At 37.1% G+C, this 23,510-nt stretch overlaps 1 protein-coding gene across 7 annotated transcripts in view; it reads right to left on the bottom strand.

The window, feature by feature from the left end:
- Positions 1-23,510, bottom strand: part of KIF21A (kinesin family member 21A) — a 60,554-nt gene that overhangs the window by 33,776 nt on the left and 3,268 nt on the right. For all 7 annotated transcript variants that reach the window (XM_053465363.1, XM_053465361.1, XM_053465360.1 and 4 more), the window contains exons 2-7: positions 5,355-5,577; positions 4,545-4,727; positions 3,359-3,508; positions 2,180-2,314; positions 534-701; positions 122-237 (exon numbers count right to left, since the gene is read on the bottom strand). In XM_053465363.1, the coding sequence (XP_053321338.1) occupies positions 122-237; positions 534-701; positions 2,180-2,314; positions 3,359-3,508; positions 4,545-4,727; positions 5,355-5,577 (975 nt within the window). The remainder of the gene's footprint in view (positions 1-121; positions 238-533; positions 702-2,179; positions 2,315-3,358; positions 3,509-4,544; positions 4,728-5,354; positions 5,578-23,510) is intronic.

The following is a 23,510-nucleotide window of genomic DNA, read 5'->3' on the forward strand; positions in this document are numbered from 1 at the left end:
AATGTCATCAACACGGTCATATCTGTTCAATAACTTAGCTAAGCTTTCCAGACATTTTCCACTAACAAACCAATACCAAACTTACATAAAAAGTGTAAGTGAAGAAAGATAATGTTCATACCTGTTACCTCCCAGCGAGTCCTGAAGCAGACGTGTTAACTTAGAGTCCCTGTAAGGCACATGAGTGGCCTTCTTGCTTTTATCTCCTAAAGCACTAATTACATTTCCAAGGGCCAACTAAAAAAATAAATAAATATATAACATGAAGCATTTCAACGTGTGCAATGGAGCTCTGGAATTTTCATTTTCTATTTCATCGTAAAGTATATCTATTCACTATGCATATACACAATATTAGGCAGGTGGTCATAATGTTATGGTTGAACGCGTATTGCATGTTGACTATAAAGAAATAATAAAATAGTTTAAGTATCAGTCTTAAACTATTTACGATATTTTAAAATTACAATAATAGGAAGCTAGATATGGTTTGCTGTAAAAAAAAAAAACAAAAAAAAAATAGGGCCACTTACCAGTCCACAGTTAATGGAAATGCCTTCCCTGGCTCGATCTCCAGTAGCTCCAGTTCGCTTCAACCGTTCTGACCCAGCCAAGTCAACAAAATGAAACTTGGCAGTAAGGGTTTCAAACTCATTCATTTGATTAGATTCAGATGTGATCCTATTATCCAAGTCATTCTCCTGAAATAAACATGGCAAGCTTTGTAAGGATTCAATGGTAGCAAGTGTTGATATGCTGCTCTGTACAGGCTGTAGTAAAAGCTGTGGTGCATACTAATGCCAATCTCACATCGGTTAGCCACGAAAACCAGTAACAGCGCAGTGTCAGGCATTACATATTTCATGATTATGTAGAAAAGCCACTGTTACAGCTTTTAGTGAAGCTCAATAATCTAACTTCATTTTATGCCCTTGTTTGCTGTAAGTATAATTATTTAGGAGATATTTAGATTAAAAGCTAAGGCACAATGTGGCTGACCTTACATATGAATTAACTTACTGCCCTGGTGTACATTGTTTCCCATCCAAGGAAGGGAGCAAACTATTAGCCCTATCAAACACATGGGTCCCAACAACAGGGAAGTTTTCCTGCAGACGCACATACTGGTGTTATCTATCCTTCTCATCTGCCATATCAATATAATGATTGACTCAGTTTGTCAGTTGCCAACAAAGATGGTCAGAAACACAGCCTCTGCGTGACCAGGGGTATTCTCACCCTACTTACAGATGATGCTTTTTTGCTATTTTTACTATGCGCAATCACAATTTCCACTCTTATGTTTAAAGCACCCTCACAATCTATACCTTAATCTTCCAAGTAAAGGTAGGGCCTCGTTTGATATAATTGTTACATTGGATTCCTTCCACAATTTACACTGATTTATGCTCAGCAACTAATACCTTAAAATGTTTTTTTTTTTTTGTGAGCAACAGACTTTCTTACCACTATTTTTTTTTTTTATTAAATTTTTTTTAAGTTCAGGGACAAGGATGGCTGTTTATATTTCTAATGGTAGTAGGTATGATATGTGTATGTCTCTATTACTACACCTTAACCTTTTTCATTTACTTTTTGTTATTATTGTTGTACTTTTTGTAACCAGACAGTTCTGGGGTCTGTTTATTTTTCATTTTTAGTGTCATTAACTACTTTCATTAAATACTTTCATTTTTTACTTTGACCCTGAATGCAGCTGACTACGTAGTGATCAGCAGGTTGGGCTCTATAAACTTTGAACTTGTTTCTGGCTGTGTCAGCAGGTTACATTTAATCTGTCAGCACACAGCCAGAAACTCTGACTCCTGCTGACAGCCTGATCTCCTGTGTACCAGCCAGAAAACGTGGTAAAATGATATTATGACTTACTGCTAACATCCTCTAAGCATCATTAACATAGCTGCTGTCATGGTGCACACACTGTTTTTATATTTAACACCAATTGTGTGTTTTAAATACCATTACATGGGTTTATTTAGTGTACTCAACTGGAAAAAATATAGGAAAACTGACAGTAAGCTGGCTTATTATGCAAGTTATTTATCTAGCCATGGTGAGCACTACTTTAATTAAAACACCTATGGTTGCCATTAGTCAGTATTATTAAACTAGGTTACATACTTGGTTTAAAAAGAAAATTTAAAAAACAAAAACATACGTTATTAAGTTTGGAACAAACACGACTTTGACATAAGTGGATGGTGAAAATGGCGTGTGAACGAGAACTCTGAACATTCATTTGGGTGCTGGCAGTAGTTCTGGATAAGGCACCAAGCTTTAAGCACTGGATCATCTGAAAAAAGGAACATGCGAGAGACAAATTAAATCTGTAAATTACTGACATGCAATGCTCATTAGTAGCAAACAGGAAGAAGGGGTGCAGACTTTAATTTAGAAACTTGCTTAAATACTGTCTCAGTCCTCTTCTTCCAGAGATTTTTATACATCTATAAGGTTGTTATACACGTGCTTGTGTGTTACAGCAACACTTTTATGCATTATCCTCGCAAATATCAAATAGAAACAAGACATTTTGACAAACCTCTTCATGTTTATGATACACAATTCATAATAAACTTTAGTGTGAACTTGGCAGACTACTTAGTCAAAAGCCAGCTTAACTACATTCCTTAAGGGTTCATGAGACCTTTACAGTAGCCTTCCATAAACATTAAACACATTTAATAAATCAGGATTTGGCCTAATTCACAGAGGAATCATTACATAGATTTCACTGGAGAGCTATAACAAGTGAAAACCTGCTAAGATATCTTGTTCATGAAAGCTCCTAAAGTAATGCTTAGTTTTTAAATGCAATACTTAAATTAGTTGAATTGTGAAGTCAAAACACATGCACAACTTTATAAAGCTACAGCTTACTTAAACTAGATTTTTATGAGTAACTGATGTATCGAAATCCCTTAACATTCTGCGTTTAAAAATGAAGCTAATACGTATATTTTAAAATCTTTAACGGAACAGATGTGTGTAACAGGTGCCCAAGGATGATGCACAAGTGTTACCGATTTAAAGGGTAAAAGCACATCAACTCTTCTAATGTTCTAAATACGTGAATCATAAATACGTAACATGCACTTCAAAAATCCAGGAAGGTCAAACTTGAGCTATTACAAGAACATTATGTTGGTTGCCATACTGATTGTTTTTGTTTAGTATTTTGAACATAAATTACTTTCTACAAAACGGCATATTATTTACTGATTTATAGAACACCAACATATTCTAAAACTCTCTCCTATATTAGTCAAGAAATAAAACCATCCATAAGTTTACCTTGGAAGAAGTGTGACAACACAGGAAAAATGTGTGCACTTACCTCGGCTTCTGAGCTCACACTACGTGTTGTGACTCCAACTGTGTAAATTCCTCCATTCGAATCCTCATGTATTTTGATGTTTGACTTTTTGTTCCTAGCTTCAATATCACGGGTTGAATCAAACAAATCAAGTACTTCTTCATTGTAAAGCTAAAAATGAATGTACAAATGTTTTATAAATTATTCAGACAATTTTAATTTTGTTTTTAGGCAACAAATTAACACCCATTAACAGCCATAACCATCAATGAAAAAACCCCATGTTTGTTTGGCTACCTCTACCTGTCAGTCATTGATATGTACTCCATAATCCCTTCCCACTTTACCTTAAAGCGTGCCAAAACAGGCTGTAATGGCGGCAAAAGAATTAACGAATCTTAACGAAATTTCAGAGATTTTGCCCTTCGTTTTTGTTATCAGTGATTCGTACGATCACTGTGCAGTGCCTTTTATTTACCTACTGCCCCTTATAAAAAGAATTAGGCTGTTCCCTTTACAGTAGTTCTTCAACAGGAAAGTTTTTTGTACCGTGTACATAGACAGAATTTTTTTTATACAGGTTGACATGTCATAACGTAATGTTCCCTTTTTGTTATGTAGGTGCAAAAGTTGACTAAAACATACTTTATGGATGCAATAGGAAGCTAAAGTATATTGATACATATCAATATGCCTGCAATGTAATTAATGCTATATGACCGCCTTGAATGAGCATAGGTAGTATTTTTTTTTTAACTCCTAAAATAAGCCTATAAAGTACTTTATCAACATTATCTAAGCTATCTTGAGTGTAAAAAGCAAAAACCTGAAGTTGATTTTTTTGGCATGATCAACAGTCATTGTTCGTAGAATAATATATTAAAGGCAATAACAGTCATCTAACAATTTATAGAAATCACAAATATTATGCTACTTTCTATATAGCAGTCTTGTGAGATGTCTGCTGAAAAAAATCACAGTATAAAAAAGGTATACTGCGTACCAGTAAGAATGCATTAAAACCTAGGACACCTAGAACTTGGAAAAGGTTTATCAACATTTTGCTGCCGTTTTATAAAATTGATTCTACGCATTAACACTTTTATATGCTGATGAGAAAGAATACTGTGATGTGTTAAATGAGTGAGGACTCAATTGCTCAAGCAAGTATTAATCATTTTGAATGAGCCAAATAAATGAAACAAACCTCCAAAAATTGAGAATTGACTTTAAAATCTGGTGGTGGAAGCCCTTCTTCCAGAGCAGCTTGTTTTTTTTCCTCAATCAGTTTGAAAAGATGCTTAACAGCACGGGTGATGATGCCTTGTTCTTCTTCACATAGGTTCACGTCAAATCCTGTTCCCATGGTGTAGGTTTTTCCAGAACCCGTCTATGAAAAGAAAAGAAAATTAAAAAAAAGACAGTGATGCAGATATTTATTAAAAGCGAACTGCATGCTTCCTGGAAATAGCTGAACTGCCAACATTTTGTATAAGATCTTGGCGTTTTAGATTTTGAATATTGCACTTTTTGATCAAAAATTGCAAAGTTTAACCGATAACACAGCAAACAGAATGTAAATCTCACTGGGTTGACAGTAATAAAACAGAAAATGTAAAAACATCATAGGTTTAAGTTCTGCAAAGGTGAGCATTACATTCCCTCTGGACTTCAAATAGTTAAAAAGCAGAACTGAAATATAACGATCTCTTGAAAGACAAAAATTAAAAACACGCTCCACGCTAATTCGTTCAGAATAAAAATACCGTTCACACAGAGAGGAACTAGACAGATAATTTCTTCGTTGTCAGAGATAATACAAAAGTCAACTTTGGGTTCTCTTTATAAAAAGAGAAAAAAATGCTTGCATAGTAAATCAGTCCCTCAAAGCCACTATCATTACGTCTTTCACAGTATTTACAGAAGATAGCCCACTTCCTTCAATCAAGGTCAAAGATAGCCACAGGATAAAATGCATGCTAATCTAAAAACGGTATGGATCCACAAAACAACTTACTTGGCCATATGCAAAAATTGTTGCATTGTATCCTTCAAAGCAGCCTTCAATAAGTTTTTCTGTGCACTGAGTGTAGATTTCATCCTGCCTTGAATCAAGGTCAAAGACATAGTCGAAGGTAAATGCTTTATCTTTCCCAAGCAGTACTTGAGGCTCTCCGGGTGTAACAGACGTGCAAATATGACAGCCTTCAATTTTTTCTTTGGCCAACTGTGGTCGAATTCTGCATAAGACAAAAGTGAAAATTATAAACATTAGTAAGAAAATATGTCCACTCACTCTAGGCACATATATAGAATTGTCCATAGGTATTTGGACAGTGATAAAAGTTGTTATGTTTTATATGTACTCAAGTATGTAAACAATAAGTAAGATGATACATTTAGACTGTCTGCTTTTGAGGATCTACATACAAAAACCGTGAACCAAGTGGGAATTATAGTGCTTTCTATATACTCTCCCTTAACGGAGGGATGAGAGGGGTGTAGGTAAAGTGCACCCCAAAGCCTTGTCCCCTCGTGGTAACTAATACACACACTAGCACAAACACAGATACATACACACTTGCACCCTGAACACACCTGACACCCATACTTTATCATTTAGAAGGCAAAGGTAATTAGATAAATATAACAATCTAGATTTGTACTTAGTTGCATATTCAATGCATTCTATATTTGCCTGAATTCTGCAACCCACTGACATCTCCAGATCTCATCTACTATGGAGATATTAGCTGCTTATACTGCAGCCATCTTCAGTTCCTCTTTTTTAAGCATATGCTGAAAAAATATATCTAAAGAACAGACACTGGTATTTCTCAACTGCCCACTTAAGGTCAGAAATTCTACCGTATTTTTTGTCTGAAACCATCATACTGGCCAACTCCTTCCTGCCTTAATGACAAATATACATGCAAAAAAAGTCTCTCTGCTTCCTCTCGATCTGAATGAGAAACATGATGAACCAGAATATTGTTCCCTTGCACGCAACAGTTCTACCTATTAGGCATATTCTCCACAGATAATTTAATTTCCCTTTGACTGTAACAATACTCATGTTATAAGCCTGGGGTGTATGGCACGGTCAGATAAATCACATGTAGTCAGGTTGTGGGGAAGGCTTAAGTATAGTAATAGGCAATTCTGTTGAATTTTAATTTTCTGTCCACCTTAAGGTGTGACTTACTACAGCTTTCAATACAAAAACATACCTGAGGGATAAAACTTTACATTTTGGCAAAATTAGTTCTATTTGCATCTTAAAACCAACAAAAATCAGTTACGATTTGAAGAAAAAAAAAAAATATAAATAATAATTTTAAATAAATTATACACACACACACATATATATATATATATATATATATATATTATTTGTCTTGTTCTAAATCTGCCTGAGTTTGCACAAATTATGCAAAATAAGATCAATCACTGAAAGGCCATTCTCTTCAATGATTATGCAACAAAGTATCCACGAGATATCTACCAAGGTGATAAAGTAACTGTTCCGAACTTTCAATATTTGCTAAACATTTTAAAACGGAATTACTAGTCACAAAGGGATAAAAATACACATTCAATGTATCTGTAATCCAAGTCACTAACACATGAGAAGACTTACAATACACGAAAGACAAGAAAACCTCCATTATATCACAAATATGTAATTATCCTCAACATTTACCAGGAAGTGTGTAGTAAATCTTACTTCACACCGTCTCCAGGTCTCAAACATGACAAATTACTAACCAGGCTCCAGCTATTTGCTACAAAATTGTAGGCTTTCTAAAAGACTAGTGTATGATTACAGTCTGGACGTGGGACATCAATTATTACTAAGAGGCTCTTGTCACACCTTGATTTAGATCTCACATGAGGGCTATGAGTAAATGTCATGCTGACCAAATTTAACCAAAATTAAGTAAATAAAAGCTCTTTGGAGGCAGACAAAAATGGCCAGCGTCACTATTTAGCGCTATCGCCTTTTGCCTCCTGTAAATCTCTTGCACTTGAATACTCTGCCTTAATAGAGGTTACGGCCCTAAAGTAGAACAAAGTTACACTCCAGACTCCGCTAATGAGCAATGCGTATTAAAAGTAGTGTGCAAATATCTTATTATGAATTCTTCATTTGGAGAGAGAAAAAAAATTCATGTTGGTTTTGGCTGCGTGAAGCATCCAATACCTGGCAAGAAAGCTGGCGTGTCCCTTTAATTAATGTCTGCCAATTGCTCTGACTTGTACAGTGATTCATAAACTGCAGAGACAGAGGTTTCAATTATTTAAAACATATGCATTATTTAATATTACGCACCAACAACCTGATTTGCGAAAAAAACACCAGTTCATATCACATAACGGGTGGAACCTGGAACCTCAAAAACAGAAGCCTTGCTCTTCGCCGCCAACATAAGTCCATTATCACAATGTCGTAAACTGATGCATCTGCTGGCTCAATGATTCGGATAACAGGAAGCCAGTAAGAATGAGTCACTGGAGTTTAAACTAATAAAGGATGCATTAAACAAAGATGCTGTTTGCGAGGCAGTTGTTTTGCACGGTGAATTTATTTCTTTATATTCGGTATTTGACATTTCTGTTTCTTCGGGCATCTGTCCGTATTCACCGATCAGAGGCACACCTTCACTGAAAGCTGCTCATAAGATTCCACATTGTGACAAACCTTGGGGGATGTAAAAAGTACTGCATACTTGCTCTGAACATGAGGGACTATGTACAAAAAGCAATTCTGATCTTTAAAAAAACAGTGTTATCACCATATTAACCCATGGAACATCATTTGGCGATTTGGTCATCAAGGGTTGTCATGGTGATATGACTACTTTCAAACGGCACCCTAGGACCACTTTTAGCCCACATATGATTAGAGAGACAGAAGTCACATATTTCTCGGCCTGATGGAGGCACACACCTAACAAAAATAGAATTTTCCCCTGGACTGTAGAATGACGCACTCTAAATTCACACGGGAAAAAACAGAAGATGACAAATCGCATTTATCAATTAAATAAGATTATAGTCCACTGCAGAACCCCGTGTGCTCTTATACATACTTAATGGAGAGATAGGACAACAATTTAGAACCAAAACTAAAACAAAGATACTACAAAGACATTTGTTACCTTCTATTATTGTTTCTCATGCCACATGAATGGGAACTTTGTTTTGCATTGCGTTACACGTAGTTCCCTTGGCCTGTGGCCATATTATTACCCCTAGACATGACAGCTATGGTGGAGAAATACAAACAAGTTGTGAATACCAGGGGGTATCTGGAACCGTATGCAAAACACAACAGCAGCAGGGAACCTTCTCTACGGAGTCTAAAAAAAATATCACTATGAATTGAAGCTTTTATTCTCTTGCTATTCAGCAAGGCTTATATAAAGCGGTTTTCAGCTCTTTAGCTTAAACCGTGTGAGATTTTACACAGGGTTTTACCGGGCCACCTCAGATTTCACACCAATATTTAGCATGAAAAAAAAAAACAAGGCTTGCGTGAAGCTCAATTTTTCATGCATGACTTTGAAGGAATGAGGAGGTTTGTTTTACATTAAAACACATATGTAAATTGTGATTATTGGACACAGCCACATGGTGGCTAATTTTAGATGGAGAAGTTGGTTCTGTATTTGTATAAAGGGAACACAAGAAGTTCTGTTCCCCAACAGAGACTGAGCTGTTCACTGTAATTCTAATCTCTTCTCTGACCTCATGAACCTTCTACATGGTGTCACTGGAAGAAAAAAAAAAGAACACTGATCTGGGACATTTACAGGGGGGCTGACTAAATGGCAAGAACAGAATTTCATAAAGATTCATCTATAAATCGGCACATAAGCATTACCCCATTGAACATTGCTACGGAATAGGATAGTACTCTATAAAACAAATAAAAATACTACATGTTCTGAAAAAAGTTTGTCTTACTGATTTGTGACTCTTAAGAAAGTGATTTACTTACATAAAAAGGGAGAGTTTACTAAAGAACTATTCATATCCGCCGAGTCAGCACTGGATGTAAGCATATCATGTGCATGCAGATTTGTTTGGCCCAACTCATCTCCTGGACGCCGGGCAAAAGCATATGAGGGATTCTACATAACCACCCCACACACACCCTGTGCATTTCAAGAGGGAACCCTAGAAAAAGTTTAATGGGGCATCACATACGCATTAAAGTGCATGTAATGGCTGTAGTGTCCATTTAAGTAAGATAATTTAAGCGGATAAGGGAAGAGTTGTTACTTACTACAATTCACCCTTAGCCAGACTGGTGATGAAGTTGATAGGAGTAAACTTCATAACTAGTCTTGCTAAGAGTGAACTGTAGTCCATAACAGCTACATATTAAAGTACTTTGCACCAGAGCTACAGTACCAACCCCTTCTATTGGGGTTCAATTAAAAATGGATATACATCCAGAAACTCTTGCGGTGAGCATGCCACATGGGCACAGGCAGCAGGAGATCAGCCTGTATTCAAAAACATCCCCAGCAAGCCTAGGAGAAGAGCAAATGCGCAGAAATCTCTAAACCCCTTAAAGGAGGGAAAAAAATAAAAAGGGACCACTCAAATGTCATATTCATTAAAAGAGTCAACGTTTTAGCATTTTACTTTTATTTAGCACATCCTTGCCAGGGATGCCCTGTATATAAAAGTTCTATATAATAAATTCTTAAATATGAATTGTCAGGCGCGGATAAGTAGCATGTTAGACCTGAACGTGCGGACAGACACAGAAAACCAGTAGCTACACAAGTAATCTTTTTCCCTCAAGATTACCAATACCGCATATCCACCCACCTCCCTAACTGGGACGTCTCTGATATTTTCCAGCCACGAAGATGTTGTTGGCTAAAAAATGAAATCAAACAGCTGTCTGTCACCTGGCACTAAGATGAGGCCACATTAGCTTACATTGTCAATGCTGTGAAAGGAACTTTTATGAGCAGATTCAATTTCTACTTGGCTGTTTATAGAACGCATGACTAAAACGTTCCATCAAATACGACTAGGTCTTTCATGTTTACGCATCCACTGATTTTTTTTTTCACTTTTAAATAGAACAAGATTTGACTTTAAATGATATCATATGTGTATTGTCCACTACTGAAGAAAATTTTGAAATCCCAGAAAATTCAAAGTATGTGATAACAGATTATGCTTGTTCAAATGCCAATAATTCATAATATTTACAACAAGAAACCATGGTTTATTTTGCAAAAAAACACACTTGAAAAATATTTTGCCTCTAATTTTTGACATCTGGCAAGGTACATGTATGCGTCGCCTCTCTCTCAGCCAGCATTTTCTTCCATGTACATCAAAGCGGAACTAGGAAGCATAACAGTAGATCTGTGTTAAGGCAGGAGAAGTCAGAAACACAGTTCAGTGTTTCAGGTCTTATGGTCCTCGACTAATCTGATCACATTCAAATACTATTTTAGGATTGTGGAGGTCGTAGCACAAACAAAAGCTCAGGGAGCTGCTTGTTTCATTTGCCTAGGCAAGACGCTTATGGCAAATACATGCAAAAAAATGAAACATATGAGATATGGACTCAATAATTACCAGTCCAACATATCATTGAAACACACAGCCCTAGTATTACGGTACTTTTAAATTGACTACAAGTACAGAGTTTAGCAATTCTTAATCCCCCTCTTTTGAATAAAATTTTTTATACCTTCTACACGTGATTCAACCAATTAGCACAGTAATTAAACCGTGATCAGTTTGATGTATAAAGTATCTACAGTTTGGATAAAGTATCTACAGTCTGAAGAGGGTGAAGATTTCCAAGGGTATATCTTATTTAAGGCTAACCACTTAATGGTTACTTCACATGTGAAAACTGATCCAGTTAAACTTCTAAATACATAACCATATGAAGGAATGGGATCACCCACACTGTGTCCAAACTAGCGGTGATGTATTTACTACGGGGACCATTCATAAACAGCAGAGTATTATACTGCTAAACGCTTCAGGAACATTTCTTAATGTCAAATCAAAATGAACTCATTTACAGATTATTACAATGCCTCTATTATCGTTTACTTACATAGTGCTAACAGAGCTGTATAAAGGAGGCTCTCCATAAAATTATATAATTGGAAACAGAGAAAGTGTACCTGCTTTCTAGAGATTACAACACATTTATGAATACACAGTCATATGTCATCATTTGTTTGTGTGAATCTGCATTTTATCTGGAATATCCTTCACAAATGTTTTATCATATATATATAGCTTTGTGATGTGCAGTGGAATATTTGCCTCCATATAGGTAAAGACATGATTCTACATATCATTATTTTCAAAATAATATCCTTTATACAGACAGGACAAAAAAGGTCTCATCTGCTCAGCATTCTTCCATGTGTTTTTTCTAGACAGTTGAAAATATATACTTGATTGATCACTAGTTGTAAGAACACACCCCAAGTTCAAGCAGAAATATGCATTTTTTTCGCAACTGACAGCTTGAAGGCACCACATACAAACACATGCCACAGAGCACCTAAATGCTACAAATTGCACTCAGAAAATATTAAGAGAAAGCCTAAAAAAGTTACACGTTGTGTGGAAAGATTCAGGTGCCCTCAGATGGACTAAAAAAAAAAAAAAAAAAAAAAAAAAAAAATCAATATTTTAGTCTTTCTTCAATGTTTAATCATATAGGAACGGCGAGTAGAGACTGCGTGAAATATGCTGAAGATTAAGTTATAGAACCAAGTGTCAGATGATGTTGGAACAGGATACATTATAGTATGTGCTTTACGCTGTTATAAAACCATACACAAAATGTATGTTGTACAGTGTACGGATATTATTTCTACTTGTAATAAAATGTATTTCAGGTTTTTAAGGGACACTCCAGCCATCACATCCACTTTAATGCATAGGATAGCCGAGCGTTCCATTTAAATTATCATTTTGAACCCTTGAAAACGCATTCCTAGATTCTGCCGAATAGAGCGTATGTTGTGAAACAAATGGTCAGGGCTTTATGGATAACCCTGGTGGAACTCAATGGGATATAATCCCTAAATGCTAAAATGTTCCTTGAGGACTGTGTTGCAAACTGTATTCATATATAATGATGTAAAGAAAGTGTCTATCAGTACAGCAAGATTTTAAAGTACGGATGTTTACAGACAACCGAGATGGCAAAGCACATGGATTACATGGCACTCTGGAAGTAGGCTTTTATCTCCACTTCTACCACCATAAAGCATGACCGCCCCTACTGCTTGGGCCACATGCTCTTACACCGATCAGTTTCGTAGTAGTCATGGTGTAGCATTTGTGCTCATAGCAGGAGATTTCCACGCCAATAGTTCCGTATAAAGCACAGAGCACAGTAACCTTAGGTAAAGTCATTACGTTTTGTTCTCAGTGTCTTCTGATCCACAGCACTGATAATGTCGCGTCACGCAAGCCCATGTCCCATGTTCCAAGTACTACCTGTCAATATGCATCTACTGCCTATTTACACCCCAACTACAAGCATTATTTACTTCAATAAAACTGACAGGAATTACAAGAAAACTTCAAATGATTGTTATACAAACTATTTCCTAAAATGTTTAAGTGTCTGTTTCACAGAACAAGATTATCTGGTTTGTCATTCAGTGCTCTGTAATTATGGGTAAAACCTCAAGCAAGGCAACAATTTTGATAACAGCTTTAGGGAGGTGGGGGATGATTAATCACGCACATTCTTCAGGTATTACTGCATATAAAATGTATCAACCCACAACTGTAAAAAGCAAAATGAGGTTAGACCCCCCCCCCATTTGAGGCTATAACAGCCTCCACTCTTCTGGAAAGAAGTTTTTGGAAGGTGCATGTGGGAATGTGTCCATTCAAACAAAACTGCATTCGTGAGGTCAGGCACTGGTGCTCCTCCAGACCAAACTCATCAAACCATGTCTTTTGGACCTTGCTTTGTGCAAGCATGGAAGCATGCAATTGTCTAAAATGTCATTATATGCTGTAGTGTTAACATTACCCTTCGCTGGAACTAGGGGGCCTATCCCAAAACCTGAAAACCAGTCCCAGACCAATATATCCCTCCTCCATCAAAGTTTACAGTAGGTACCTGGCGAACCCAGATCCATTTATCAGGTTTTTAAACACAATACGCACTTCAGCAGCCACCGAGGTGCATGGTCTGTCATTTAGTAGCTGAGCTGCTGTTGGTCCTTCCACCCCACAATAATAGCAACAATACTCGCGTAAGAATAACATATCCTGAACCCAGATAGAAATGTTGTGTGCTTGACAAATTTGAGTTCTAGTGATCTAGCCAGAAAATTTGACTCAGTTAAGAAGCATTTGGCCCATTTGGTCTGCCCATCTATCTCAATATAGGCTCATACTTTAATCAGTCCTTGGTCACATCTTAGATTCAGGATAGCTGTGTGTCATTCATTTTAAACTCCATTACTGAATCAGCATCAATCACTTCTGATGGGAGGATCTACCACTCATCTACCATACTCTTGGTAAAATAAAACTTCCTTACGTGACAACTAAGCCTCTGACCTCTTGTTCAAAAATGTCTCCTTCTTTGAAATAGATCTCCTGTACTTGAAATGTATTTCATTTTATGCATTTAACTGCTTCTATCATATCTCTATGATGTTCACTTGTTTCGTACAAGCTTTACATATTCACCACACACACACCACCTGTGTAGCCTGTTCCAGTTTCTCATCAGACAGCTGTTTGGGCAAGTCCATGAGGCCACAACCAATTGTTGATTGCAGAAAGAGACAGGTTATTCACATTGGAATAACCTTTTATCTATATATATTTGCCAACAAAGCAGCTAGCGCTATGTATAGGTAAACTCTCCCAACAAAATGACAGAAATCATTTGTACACTCATCTTTAAATTGCACCTGTCAGTACAAAAATATGATTAAAGCTACTCCTTAAGAAGTGCGTTTTCATTAAACCAAAAATGTACTTTTTCCAGCTAGGGCTGTCTAGCTAGATCTTTCACAACAGCCCAAATAAGCTCGCCTCATAGCTGCAGAACATCAATACCAGAAATACAGAGAAGACTACGTGAGAAAAATAACTCACTATTCAGATATCCTGCAAACTCCCACTTTGTCGAATAAAGCCCTGCGTGCAAGGAGTCATTAAAAGCCAACATTTCATAGCAACAAAAACATACATGGCAAAACGTATACTATGATATTGCAGAGGAAATACAAAAAGCTTTTTGAATGAAAATAAGAAACGGTGAAAAAGCTGAGGAACTTAGAAAATAAGTACAAGAGGAAAGACACAAGTGTTCATACTTAATTAAAAAGAGCACAGTGAAGTTATGTTTAAAATACGAGGAATGATTATTTTAAAAAAACAAACACAGAACATTACATTTTAGATACATTTCTTAATGTTTTGTATGCACCTACATATTCATGTTTTTGTTTATGTAGTTTTATGTATCTATTATCATTGCTTAATAGGAAGAGCTTTTAATGGCAGAAACCTCAGCTATATAAAAAAAATCATAAATAATAAAAAAGAAGCGATTTCTCTATTTGTATAATTAAGAAGCTGCTCCGCTTTGTCGTGCCATTTATTGCAATACATAGCATTTTAATCCTTATTAGATGTGCAGTCTTGCTCTTTCCTCTAAAGTATTAATCACATACAAACTTAACAACCATATACAGCTTCTCTGGCAATAACCTGAAGCAAAATATTACTTTAAAAAAAGAAAATATAATAATATACCTATGGACAGCTTGGGCATTTAACATACAGCATAGCATATGTATGGGCATGGCTCAGTAAACGAATCATGACTGAAAAGCTTTCAACACCACATAAGCCACGTGTCCACAAATCCTGGAACACATTCTTCTACCTCATGAAACTAGTAGGTAAATGCAGCCACTGTCAATACACAGACATGCTGAAGATGGAAGTCACAGTTCACAAACAGCTGGGGAGGTACATGATGTATTATTGCAACAATGAAACCATTTTGGATTAATATCAGGATTGTCAACGCTTAACCAACCATTTCCAGTGTTCCAGAAAACAATTTTAATTATATGGTACAGCAGATTCCTGCAAAGCAAGTGCTGATATAACGTGGCCAATCCGGCACATGCAGGCCTCTGTAGAAAGTCACAGCTTTTAATACTCTAAAGCAGTGTAAATCACCAGGGAAGCTTGTACAGCCAGAGGTATTTTAGGCTCAAATATGAGAAAAGTAAATTTCAGGAGGTAAATCTGCATCTAATGGGACTTGGTATGGCCTTTGGAAAGAGAGAATGGTGCAGACGCCGACCTAGGGAAATATCCTGAGATAATTTTTTTTAAAAAGCCAAACTTTGCTTTACTGTAAATTGCCTTTATTCACATATGCTAAGAAAGCCAATAGCATCACAAAGCACTTCATATTCAAAATAGACTGGTATAGATTGCATAAAAAAAAACATAATAAACACATGCAACCTATAAATATAAACTTATAAAACCATATAACTGTTCGGACAAAAGTAGATATAAATACAGCTGACTAGCAATTTAATTGCTGCATGCTTCATTCTTTAATTAATTTACAACAGTCATGAACGGCCTATCCAAACAGTTTTTTCAACCCCTTAATGACAAAGCCAGTACATGTATGGGCTCAAAATGCATTGTTTTCAATGGGTTTTCAAGGACCCATTGTCCTTAAGGGGTTTTTAAATGTGTCTAAGAGGTGATCTTTGCTACAGCCATGAATGCATACGATAGCTAGTAGGTCTCCCAGATGCATTTGCATCTCCTAGCACATGATAAACTTGCCAGTGAGCTCCAGCACTGACTCGACAACATTGCGAGCAGGCTCTATTAAGACCCTTGTGTGCATGTGCTGATATGGATCAAATTTATTTCAATTGGAGTGCTTTCCTTCCACCGATTGGGTGCTTCAAGCAGCCAATCGATCGCAAGAACTGTACAATCTATGGACGTGGCAGGTAGCTCCAGCTCTACAACTGCAGTTTCTACTTTAGGCAAGTGATTTTTATTGATAAAGCATTTAGAGTAGGATTAAAGAATAAATACAATTGTACAAAGGCCCTACATCTGTTTTAAGGCATAATATTAGCCTCATATGAAAAATTCTACTTCAATTCTAGTTTTAAATTTTACAAATGTGGCACATTTTTTTGGTCATGCCTAATCTTGTTTGGCAATGTATTTCATTTTTATGCACGCAGAGAATTGTTCTGTTAGGTCAGAGCTGCAAGACACCTATGTCAGTTATCATATTTGACAGCAAAGCGAAGCTCCAGGCATATAATGTACATCATAAGAAGGTATGGAAAAGGTGCATTGGATCAGAGGTATATCGTCCGGTGACTTTTCGCCAAAGAACAAACTTTCTTTGGTTGCAGATATTGTCACAGCAAGGCGGGCCATACAAATTAAAGCTGTGCATTATGTGCCATTATTGAGAAATGTCATAACAGGTTTTGCCCATTAATGACCCTGATTTAACATAGAAGGGTTTTTCACTCTCCCTTCTACTACCTTAAATCTTACCTTACCAGTTATCAATGTGTCAGTCTTTTCTCCCCAACTTTACCACTCCTAAGGGATCAGCACAACAATGTTGGTATATATATCTCAAATATCTATATTACTAAGCACTATAGTCTCAGCTTATGTAATAACATTATTATTCAATTGAAGTATCCATTCAGAGTTGATGGATGACAATAATAAAACACATTGGGGTTTATTTACCAAGGGGAGAGTTGTGATTTCAATTCCCTCAATTCACTGTTAATGATTAAGGGCCAACATGCTGCAAGAAGAGCTGGGCTTTCCCTTTATAATACACACTGCAACATAGCAGGAGGCTTTGAAGATATCTCACTGAATTAACCACGCTTTGTACAGGACCTGCCAAGCAATCCCTACAGCAGGGTGGGACCCTCATAATGAATAGTGAAGTCAGGGAGCTGAAACCACAACTCACCTGCAAACTCTTAATCCTGCAAACTCCTAAGGCTTCCTTTGGCATCTTATTCAGGGGTTGAAGAGATCATTGATCTCCCTCTAATCTGCCCAAACGAAGGACCTAACAGACCTCTGCTTCAGTGCTCCCTCGCGCTGTGTTCCAGCAATTGATGCACTAAAGCAGCGAGCACAGTAAGGGGCCAATAAAACAGATGTCTGTATGAAGAGACCTCTCACGCCTACCATGGAAATCAAGAAGACAGAAAAGGAGAGGGAGATGGAAACAAGATAAAGGAAAAGGAGGAGAGATTGTGTGTGTGTGTGTGTGTTAGGGCAAGTATGTCTAAGAGCAAGCGCTTGAGCGGGTATTCCATGTGCGTGTATGGGTATGCCTTTGTACTGATGTTTTGGGCCTCAAGGGAATAGACTACTGGGTATTGTTTTAAAAGGCCCCTTTCTATTCCAGCATGACTATACCCAGTCCACAAAACAAGGTCCATAAAGACATGGTCGGATGAGTTTAGTGTGGAAGAACTTGACTGGCCTGCACAGAGTCCTGACCTCAATCCCATCAGAACCCTTTGGGAGACAGGCCTTCTGATCCAACATCAGTGTCTGACGTCACAAACGCTCTACTAGAAGAATAGGCAAAAAATGCCACTGGAATGCCTTGCCAGAAGAGTGGAAGCTGTTATAGCTGTAAAGGGGGAACCAACTACATATTAATGTCTATGTATTTAGAATGCAATGTCATAAGTCCCTGTTGGTGTCCCGATACTTTTGTCCATATAGATAACAGAATGCTAAGTATACCAGAGCACTCCATAAGAAAACTTAAAAAGGGGGGAATTATTTAGCATTATATTATACAGTTAAATATGGTGTATATATATATATATATATATATATATATATATATATATATATATATATATATATATATATATATATATATATATTTATTTATTTTTTTTTTTTTATTTTTTTTTTACTATAAACACACTTCAATGTTTCTATTTAGTTAGCTGTTACAAAATTACATGGTGATGAAAGACAACTTTTATCCAAAATATGTTCTTCAGTAGGTTAGATGAAGGAATGTTATTTTACATTTTTATATATATATATATATATATATATATATATATATATATATATATATATATATATATATATATATATATATATATATATATATATATATATATATATATATATATATATATATTGGATACCAACTTGGGAGATTTTACATGCATATCCATGAGTATTACAGAGTGTTCTTTCATATAGGAAATTTGTATTTAGCAGAAATTAACTTAATAGGATGATTGGTTAAATTCTTGGAATCAAGATGATGCAAAACCAGAAAGTAATCAAAGGAAACACAAAATATGCGTTTGAACAAAAATATTGTAAAACTCAGCAGTGTTACAGTTGCCCCGGTGAGGAAATGCTTGAAACAGTAAACAGGCTTGTAATCTCAATACTTGGGCAAGAGAGGAAACTTGCTACAACCTGAGACACAAAGAAAAATAGTCTGTGAAACCACTGAGAAATGTGGCTGATACAAACCACGTTCTAAATGGTTATACAACTATGAGAGACGATAATTTGCTATAATATGTTTGCACAAAAGTGAGTAATTTACATAGCACTCCCCAAAAATATCTTCACACATATACATAACGGTTTACTAAAACAGGAGTTTGCATTTATGTTTGTAGGAGAGTTTCAACTCGTTGATCAAGGCACACTTATGCATTGTGAACGGCTATCCCGATATTTCTTTTAAAATGTCGTTTTTAAGTGGCCCTGTATAATTCAATCTGTGAGGAAATTTTAAAGAAATCTGAAAAAATAATCCACTGCACAGGACGATTCAAGCTATTCCTGCAGGAGAATCTCTTTGGGTCTTCAAACATGGCGATGCTCACTTCTGCCTGCTGTCCACTCTATTCTTTGCTGCAGAGGACAGTCATTGAGAGAACACGAGTTGGTGGTATCCAAAACACACCGAGTTGTCCACCATGTTAAAATGACGCTCCAGCCATCGTATATACTGGAGATGTGTTCAGCCAAACAGGTCTACATGCATGTGATAGACCACCTTAAAGGGGTATGTCATGTTTTCTGGACACGAGAGGATTAAAATTGGATCGTGTACAGCCACTTTAAAAAAATAAATAAATTTATATATATTTTTTTTATTATTATTTTTTTTTTTATGAATTTTTACCTTAACTCTATGGATCTGCACTAACATGTTCCTCGAACACTTCCCCCTCCCCACACATGAAAATAAATAAAAATTAACACTTTAGGGTTAAAAAACAAAATGGGCAGTTGTGCAAAGACCAGGCATTCAGCAGCAGTCTTAGCAGCAGATGACATAATATTAAGTTTAAGGTCTTACGGGCCACAATGTCTCTTCCACCCTTTTAGGGGATACAGACCTCCAGTCAGCCCCAGGACTAGCTTGTTGAGGGTCTTTTCAGAGCAACTTTCCTGCTTCAAGCCAGCGTGTTTGATCAATGAGGTTGAGCATGCCTCATTATAAAATGGGACCCTGTTTTGGAGGAAAAAATACCCCCCCCATCTTAAAAAACCCAATGGATCAATTCTCCCTCGCTTTCCTTCGGGCAGCACCTGATTGACAGGTTGATATCTGATTTTAGTGTTAGTGAACTGGAAAATGTTGAGAATCACTGCTATAGTCCAGTGCATTGAAAGGCAAAACATAGTTTACAGATGTCTGGGTACACAGTCTTGAAATTTTTAAGTAAAACAGGTGTTTGACAAGTTCACACAACACAGATGACCCTCCTACTACACAAACATGCAGACACATGACTACATGAACTGAAGAGTTTCACAGCAATTGAGTGGCATGAAATACTAGAGCACGCCTTGGCTTATTTTTTCAAGGCTCTATGATCTCTTTGCATGGAGAATGAACATAACCTGCTACAGCATGTTGTATGGTGCAAGGGTGTTAAAAGCAGGCAAGTGAATGCATATTGATAAAAAAAAATAAAAATAAATCAATGAGTTCTAATCCAGTTCTAGGTCTTCATTTTAATATGTTGCCAAGCATCACAACAAAACCACATCTGTACATCTGACACAGAGACATGCATAGCTCAGAGAGTGGGTGTGTTATATGATGCGGTTCCACAGAGTATGGTTAAAAACAGCACAAGCCACAAATTGCAAGATATATAAATATCACTTTTTATACTTCACGTTTTGTTATTTTCAACTACCTGCTTTAGACTGTAAAAGCATGTTTTACAAATGACAAAAGTGACCGGTCAGGAAATGACAGCTGGATGGTGACACTGGTCTCCAACATGAAGGACCACTTTAAGCAACTAGCAAAAGTTGTATTCAAATTACAGAGGGAACAGAACATCAGATGATAAACAAATTAGTACAGCCCCCTGAAGGCCATTAGTTAGGCTCATTTAAAAGAACAATGGTTAAAGCCGCACCATTGCAGAAAACCTCTATTGAGATAGACTGGCCCCTTCACAAACATTACACAGAAAGGCAAAAAAAAAAAAAAAAAAAAACCCACGTATTGTAGGCAAAGTCAGCGTGAAAAGCGCAGTTTTATTTATTCCCATCTGGGTGCCGAAGACAAACATTTTATTATAAAGACTACTGCTGTCTAACCGGTAGTCCACAGTAGAGCCCTGCGCGGGACTACTTTTTTAATCCCGCTCCCGCGGATTTTAATCCCGATCCCGCAACGTGGGTGTTCCGCTCCCGCCACATTTGTGGCCAATCATGCCCGCCTCCTTACCTGATTTCCCGCGCAGTCCCGCGCGGCTGCCCTCGAGTTGTTCCCTCACGGTGTCTCTTCTCTTGCTCCGCCCAGGAACAAGGCAGAGTCACAGGAAGTGACGTCACATCAGGTGACTCCGTTTTGTTCCTGGGCGGAGCAAGCTAGGAGACATTGTAAGGGAGCAGCAAGAAGGCAGCCTTGCGGGACTGCGCGGGATTACCGGGACCCGCAGGTACAGTGCCTGACCACCCGCTCCCGCCCGCAAGTTTTTTGGCGGGTCCCGCGGGACCCGCCTCCCAGTGCAGTCCTCTAGTCCACAGGACAGATGTGGCCCTAGAAGCACACTCCTGTCCTATCTAGAATACCCATATGATGTACTGCATTGCATCATTATTATAATAGTACCACCTTCTGTACGGTATGATTTCTTCTAAATAAGAGTTGAAAGGCACAAATCATTTCAGGTTGAAACAAGAGTAAATTTTAAGTTAATTATCCTCTGAAACCAAGATCAGCAATTTGGACATAGTAAAACAGCTCAAATTTAAAATTTGCTATAAAATTTACTTAACAGGGTTGTTAAATAATCTGGACAAGCATATAAACAAAGTATAGCCAACACCCTGAAAAATCATGGAAATAAAAACCTCAGGGTCCAGGATTACTGTAGGAGCTACACTTTGTTGTCACATTTTTAATGAAAAAGTCTGGTATGTCACGGCATAATGTTTCTAATATACACTACAGCACAAACGGAACGGCAGTTATTTCTTTAAGTATATGACCTTACCACTGGAGTATGAGATTTGCAGATACAGTCCCATAGTTGAAGGCAAAAACGAAACCTACAGAGATAACTACAAGTAGGAGTGTGTCTAAGCTATACATGTACTGAGAATGTTTGCTATAGCATTATATCCATACCTGGGAACTTTCCGGGTACAGCACCTCTTCTCCGGGTCAACACCCGAATCCTCCGGGCGCGTGAGAGAGGTCTTGACCGGCCACACTCTCTGCCCATTTCCCTTTTAAATTGAGGTGTTTCCTGCAACGTCCGGGTAGCCGAAGCCCAGAGGTTCACAGTTATGATTATTTATTTATATAGGTCAAATGTTACCAAGTTTTTAGCTTTAGTGAAAGTTTATCTAGTAAGCTTTTAAGAAAGAAAAGCTATAAAAACATTAATAAATTTATATTTTATCCAAGATATGCATGATCCCAGTTGGATGGTGGTGGGGGCACAGATTCATCAAAGTAAATTGCTAATGCTAGGGAAGAGAAAAACATATTTTTATATTTGCTAGACATTTAGCTAACAATTGTATACACAGAATTAAAAATCCTATCTCAAGTAAACCAAAAACATACATAGATAAAGCAGACAGGTGCGATCAGGAAAAAAACCCTTGTCATAGCCTAATGAAGATGCTCATACATTTTTCAAAGACCTGTGCAGTGACTGCAATTTTCCATGAGTGGCTGGAAGAACACCATGCTTTCTTTCAGAGAGCATTTGAATAATTGAAGTGCATGTCTTGTCTAGGACCAATAGTACGCACACAGAGGTAACGATTACCATCATATCAGAAGTGGTCAACAGGTAATGCTATTGTAGCGCACCTGCCAAGATCATCAGTGCTGTACGAACATCACAGGTCTATGACGTTCAGCGATTTAACGAGGCAGGTCATGTAATTGATTAAAACAAAAAAAATCTGCACACACACAAAAAAGGTATAAACCAATTTATACCATGTCTCCTTTCAGTCTACCACTGACAGCCAACCTTTTAAGTTATTTTACAGTGACCTTTATGGATTTGTCTCATCTCTGGCTCCTAAAACTTTCTGTTTGGCTCCCAATTTGCCCATCTTCGGTTGTGTTCCATGCACAACAGCTGAACAGCCATACCTAAAGTTGATGCTCACAAATATATTTCCCTTTCATATTACCAAGATATCTTGGCTTTGCATCTTCAGGCCCCTTAAACAGCAAGATATGATCTGCCAGTGGAAATGACTCGCGTATTAAGAAATCAGGAAATGCATTTTCTCAGAGACGTGTTCATGGTGATCATTACACATTTCAGCACGGTACATGTGAAATACTGAATTGGCTTCTCAGTCTAGTTAATTTATGCCATAGGTACTCTGGTACCTTTACAATACAATTAAAAGAAGCTTCTCGTGTAAAACTCATACCGAATTCAATTTTGCATGGACTTCTGAAGTTTTACTGCATGCAAATTAAAATGAATGCATCGGTCGAATTGTGAAAGGACACCTCTAGGACCAAATTAGTTTCAGTTCTTCAATTTGTGTCACATGACATTTTGACAGAAAGCATTCCTAT

This window comes from Spea bombifrons, chromosome 4 (assembly GCF_027358695.1).
Source record: "Spea bombifrons isolate aSpeBom1 chromosome 4, aSpeBom1.2.pri, whole genome shotgun sequence".
Lineage (NCBI taxonomy): Eukaryota > Metazoa > Chordata > Amphibia > Anura > Pelobatidae > Spea > Spea bombifrons.